At 50.5% G+C, this 5956-nt stretch overlaps 1 protein-coding gene across 1 annotated transcript in view; it reads left to right on the top strand.

The window, feature by feature from the left end:
• The first annotated feature begins 23 nt into the window (after positions 1 to 23).
• Positions 24 to 5956, top strand: part of RINL (Ras and Rab interactor-like) — a 7806-nt gene continuing 1873 nt past the window's right edge. Inside the window, exons 1-7 of the mRNA XM_014533132.1 lie at positions 24 to 1247; positions 1448 to 1607; positions 3393 to 3495; positions 4451 to 4523; positions 4609 to 4673; positions 4951 to 5097; positions 5181 to 5605. Of these exons, the coding sequence (XP_014388618.1) occupies positions 1198 to 1247; positions 1448 to 1607; positions 3393 to 3495; positions 4451 to 4523; positions 4609 to 4673; positions 4951 to 5097; positions 5181 to 5605 (1023 nt within the window). The 5' untranslated portion in view covers positions 24 to 1197. The remainder of the gene's footprint in view (positions 1248 to 1447; positions 1608 to 3392; positions 3496 to 4450; positions 4524 to 4608; positions 4674 to 4950; positions 5098 to 5180; positions 5606 to 5956) is intronic.

The following is a 5956-nucleotide window of genomic DNA, read 5'->3' on the forward strand; positions in this document are numbered from 1 at the left end:
TTCAGATACCCCCCCCCCAGCTCCGCCTCTTCCCCCCCTCCACCCCACCCAGCCAGCTCAGCTTCCTCTCTGTGAGGAAATACTTTCACTTCCTGCTCCTTCAGGCCTCCCCTCGGAGAACAGGTAGGGGCCCCCAGGGACCCAGCAGCTGGCATGGTTATCCCCCTGTGCCACCTTTGGTATTAAGCAGCTCCCCATCCTGCTCTGCCCAGCACCAACCACCTCCTCCTCCCCTCTCATGGGACCCAGGTGAGCACCTGCCTCCTTCCCCCACCCCTCTTGCCTGCTCCTCCCTGGACAGGGCACCTGCTCTGGTTCCCCCTTCCTACCACCGTGGGCTTCTGGTCAGCGGGCTGGTTGATTTGTTAAGCTGTTTATTATCCATGTTCTCTACCCACCCCAAGAAGATGGATGCCCCCTGAGAGCAGGCCTATTCTGTCCCCAAGCCACAGGCACCTAATTCTGGGCCTGTACTCAATATTTGTGGGATGCATGGACACCTGGATGCATGGTCCCAGGTTTCCTACACCTGGGAGTGCTACAGGGGAAATGTTCAAAAATGCCCACTATAGGACTCTGTACCTGGTTAAGAGTTGGGGTCCGATGGACAGATAGAGGGATGTCTATGTGAGAAAGCAAAGATTAAAATAATGGTAGAATCTAGGTAGTGGGCATATGGGAGTTCCCTATAAATTCTTTTCCGTTATTTTTTGTAATGTTTGAAATTTTTCATAAAAAAAAATAATGGGGCAATATTTGAGGGCCCCTCTGTGGTCTGGAAAGGGTGGAGGAGGGGAAATTGTATAACTTTTGTCTCATGGAGCCTACTAGGCACTGGGTCTTGGCTAGGCTTGTTACTCAACTGGTCCACATTCACACGGCTGCACTGGATATTAAAACCTGAAATATTTCCCTACCATTTGGTAAATGTTTGTCATTTTGAGTCCTCTCCCTCTCCCGCTACCCCAAGACACACTGCCCTTCCTCCTGGCACGCCCAGAGTGCACCGCCATCCAGTGGTGAAGAATTCACACCTGGCACAGCAAGGAGCCATAGGTCCATTCCAATTGGTCAGGGTCTCTGCCATGTTGGTTGTAAATATTTTGAACATAATCCCTGAACTAGAGCAGCCTTGAGCCTTATCTTCCTCCCTGCCAGAGGCCAGGCCATGGCTTGCTGGCCTCCTACATCCTGAGGATGGCTCAGCCAGAGGACCAAGCCTTGGCATGCCCCACCAATGGGGAGAGGTGAGTACTACTGGGGCTGAAGTCTCCATTTCCTGCCCCTGGATTCAGAAACCACTTCCATCCAATTGGTGCCCCGCACAGGACCCCTTACCCCATCTCTGATCCCTCACCCCCAGGCTTTACTTTCCTACCCTTGATCCCACCTCAGTGTCCAACTGCCCATCTCTGACCCCTGGTCTCCTGGACCCTGCACTTCCCAGACTGGTCCCATCACAGGAGAATGGAGCAGGTGAGACCTGCTTAGGGGTCCTCAGGGCCCCAGAGCCACTTCTTCGACTGCAGAGGACCTGGGGAGTGTGGCAGATCCCAGAGCTGGATGCCCCGGCTGCAGAAGCCCTTTTGGAGCTGTGGCCACCCGGGGTGAGTATTCATAGCTGGAGACCCTTTCTGACCCTCTCATGACACCCTGGATCAGTTAGGACTCTGCTGGTTGTTAGTGACATACACAAACAGGCCAAACCAAAAAGGCTACTTATTGATTCAAATGACTGAAAAACCCAGAATTTCAGGAACGCCTGGATCCTGAGTATCAGACAACTTATACAGTTCTCTTCATCCTAATTCTTTGCTTTGCTTTAAACTGTGGGGAATTCTGAATGTTTTGGGCTGTAAGTAACAAATGCTCATTCTATAGTAGTTTAAACAAATAGGCATTTATATTTCTTTCTTAAAAATATATTTTTATTGATTTCAGAGAGGAAGAGAGAGGGAAATCATTGATCGGCTGCCTCGTGGACACCCCACACTGAGGATTGAGCCTGCAACTCGGGCATGTGCCTTGACCTCCTGGTTCATAGGTTGACGCTCAACCACTGAGCCATGCCAGCCAGGCTATTTCTTTTTGTTGTTGTTGCTATTTTGTTTTATTAATCTTCACTTGAGGATATTTTTCCATTGATTTTTAGAGAAAGTGAAAGGGAAGGATGGGGAAGAGAGAGAGAAAGAGAAACATCTATGTGAGAGAGACACATTGATTGATTGCCTCCCGCACACGCCCCAACCGGGGATCTAACTCACAACCTAAGTATGCGCCCTTGACTTGAAATCGAACCCACGACACTTCGGTGTGTGCACTGATGCTCTAACCAGCCAGGACAGCATTTATCTTTCTAACATAACCAGAAAGGCAACTGCTGGCTCTAGTTCAGCACCTTAAGTGGCATCAAGGGCACCGTCCGCAGTTCTCTTGGACTTTCCCATAGTTGCCCAGTGGCTGCTCCGGGTCCAAGCACATGTGTGTGTTCCAGGCCAGAAGGGAAGAAAGGAAGCACCAGTTGCATCTGTTTCTTTTATCAGCAAAAGCAATAGCCTTTACATTTGATTCAGAATATATGGATGGGGCCCAGTAGCAATATTTTTTAAAGCTCATCTAGGAATTATACAGCCAGAGACGGGAAACCACTGACTATTATTCATCTTCTATGGCTGTGCATATTAATGCCCTGTACAAAGTTGGGGTTCTGCAAGGAATAGGGGATAGATTTGGATAAGACAACTAACGGGTCTACCATAGCTCCCTCCTTGAGGGAGCTCTCTCCTTATGGTGTCTGAGATGGCTGTCCCTAGCGCAGCACCACACCTCAACAGATTAGCAACTCCATTGTAAAAGGCTTCTTGCCCTGGCCAGTGTGACTAAGTTGGTTGGGTGTTGCCAATGCACCGAAAGGCTGCTGGTTTGATTCCAGATCAGGGCACATGCCCAGGTGGCAGGCTTAATCCCCAAGTGTGTGTGTGGGGGGGGGGGGATTAATGTTACACTCCCACATTAGTTTCTCTCTCTCTCCCTCTCCCTTCCTCTCTGTAAAAAATCAATAAACTATTTTTTTTAAAAAAAGGCCTCTTCCCAAAGAGCTTCAGCAAAATTCCTGTGGAAGATTCCCATTGGCTGAGCTTGGGTCACATGCCCATCTCTGAACTACTCACAGTGGTCAGAGAGCACTGTCATCCTATTGGCTAGCTCAGATCATGGACTCACTCTGAGGACTTGTGGGGAGTCAGCCCACCCACACTGACTGAGAAGGGGTGGGGATCTTTAGAGGAAACTTGGAGTGTGGAGCCCTAAATAAGGGAAGTAGATGCTAGGCAGGCAAAAGTAACACATCTGCACAAATCCTCCTCATGCTGACCTTTTTCTCCTCCCCACAGAGTTTTCTGGTCACAGGACATGAACCCAGCCAGGTCCTGGTGTTGAGAACAGGACCTTCACCAGGGGAAGTCAACACCTACCAGATCCAGAAGCTTCCTGGAGGTGAGGTGCCTACCCCCGAGTTTGTAGTCAATAGCAAATTTATCATCAAGAATGGCCAACTTTACTTCCAAAATATCTCCCAATTGTCCCCAGTCCTCTCTGCCTTCATCACCCTAGTCTGAGCCATCATCACCTTTTTCTCAGACAATTTCAGTAGCCTCCTCTCTGGTATCCCCGTGCCTACCCTTTCCTTCCTGCAATCCAATCTGGGCACAGCAGCCAAAGTAGTATTTCAGTCCATCAGATGTTATATATTTCTGTTTTAAACTCTTAAAGGATATGCAATATCCTTAGTTAAAAATGTAAACTCATCATGGGTTATAAGGTGTTTCAGTACCAACCTGCCCACCTCTCTCTCCATCTGCCGCCCTTCGATCACTCTGCTCCAGCCACACTGTACTCTCCTCTGTTCCTCGGGCTCACTAGATGAGTCCTAGCCTCAGGGCCTTTGCATTTGTTTACCCCAAATTAATGCTCTTCTTTGAATGATTGATTTATTTCCATCCTTCAGCCCTCTGTGGAAATGTAACCTTCCTTGACCGCCAGAGTTAAGAAAGCCCTAGTCATTTTCAATTACTCTATTTTGTTTATAGCACTCAATATAATATACTTCACTTACCTTTATTTTTCTACTCATTTATTTTCTGTCTTCCTCTACTGAAAGGTAAGCCATAGGAAGGCAGTGATTATGTCTGCTTTTTGACAACTGTATCCCCAGTATCTGGGAATAAAAATGTGTTCAATAAATACTTATATGTCCAATGAATGAATATTTGGTGGCATAAGTGAGATGCAAGCCTAAAGACGCAGGAAAATATGGAGACTCCAAGGAGTAGAAATTCCCCCGTTCTGAAGGTTCTTGGGGGTTCAGGACTTGGGAAGAGAGAGTCCCAGGGAAGAGGAGGCTGCCACCCCTCATGTTTTCTAACTTGTCCCTCCTGGCCCCCTTCCCTAGGTGTGTCTCTGGAATCCTCTCACCTCTGCATGCCAGACCTGCCCCATCTCCTGGCCTTCCTGTCAGCCAGCAGGTACAAGTTACCCATCAAAAGGGCTAAGGGGGATCCTTCCTTAAAACACCTACCCACATTGTAGCTCCTACTTCTCTTTCCTCAGGGATGTTTTGCCCAGAACACTGCTCTTGCCCCCTCCCACTCTAGGGTCTGGAGAACAACACACAGGTGAGGCATGGTTCTCTAAGGGAGGGAGAGACCAACTTTCTGCCTACTTGGTCCCAGAGGATGGCAGTTGGCAGACCAACTACTAGGTTTGAGGGAGGGTAAGGAAGGACATCTGAGAGAGCTGGAGGCGGGACTCCTGGGCCTGAATAAGGATGAGCCAAGGCCCAGACCACAGCTCTTTCAGTAATAAGGCTGGGAACTAAGTCTCCTGATGCACTGAAGGGACCAGGGTTGGCCCCTTGGACATCAGGGACACCTCACTTCTGCTGGCCCTCAGATACTCTGCAGAATGGCAGTGTCCAACTCAACACCTCAGAGAGGATGATCTCTGTGGTGAACAAGCTCTACCTGGAGACCCACAGAGGGCAAGGGACGATATCTCCCCCAGAGACAGCTCCAGAGACTACCAAGATAAGTGATCCAGGTTAGCTGGGCAGGGCCCTGGGTCCTGGAGATGAGGAAGCTGCTGCTGCGGTTCCGTGGGACCAACCCTGTTTTCACATTCAGCCCCCAGGAACACCGCCCCTCATCGGGTCTCTTGGGTGGAAGGCCCGCTCAGCCCAGAAGTACACCATCCTGGGCCAGCTCTGGCCAGCCTGGGGGAGGAGGAGGAGGACTACCAAGAAGAAGGACCTGAGGATGTGCTTACTAGTCATGTCCAGGCTCTGGCCAGGGCCCGGAGCAGCTATGTGGCCAGGCAGTTCCGAGGCCTTCAGGCACGCCTCACATCAGAAGCTGAGGGCCCCCACAGGCCTGGGGACCCCGCCACCGAGCTGCTCCAGGATGTGCGGCACCTCCTTACTGACCTCCAGGATCACTTAGCAACGGACCCCAATGTCAGGGCTATCTTTGGGAGCAGAGGGCCTGGGATCCCCCAGAAGAACGAGGATCTTGGTAATAGGAGGACTGGGAGGGGGTTTTTAGCCACTCCCTGAACCCACATCGTTCATATATGTACCATCCCTTGGCCCTACATATGTGTTCACACCCAAGTTCTTCCTCTCTATCCCTGTGCAACCTGCTTCCTTTTCCACTCACATGCCCTTTCTATAGGTAGTACCACCTATTCTATTCACCACCCCTCCATCTCACACAGGTGTGACAGCCATGATTCCCTCTCCCACATGCGTATTCACACCCAGGCTTCCTCTTCCACATGTGTTCATACCCACGTCTACACTTGTGGGTGGCCAGAAGTTAGGGAGGGGTGGCGGTAGGCCAGGGTGGGTGGGTGGAGCGAGCGGGTTGGTGCGGGCCAGGGGTCAGCCGAGCGACTTCCCTCC

This window comes from Myotis brandtii, unplaced genomic scaffold (assembly GCF_000412655.1).
Source record: "Myotis brandtii unplaced genomic scaffold, ASM41265v1 scaffold947, whole genome shotgun sequence".
NCBI classification, from domain to species: domain Eukaryota; kingdom Metazoa; phylum Chordata; class Mammalia; order Chiroptera; family Vespertilionidae; genus Myotis; species Myotis brandtii.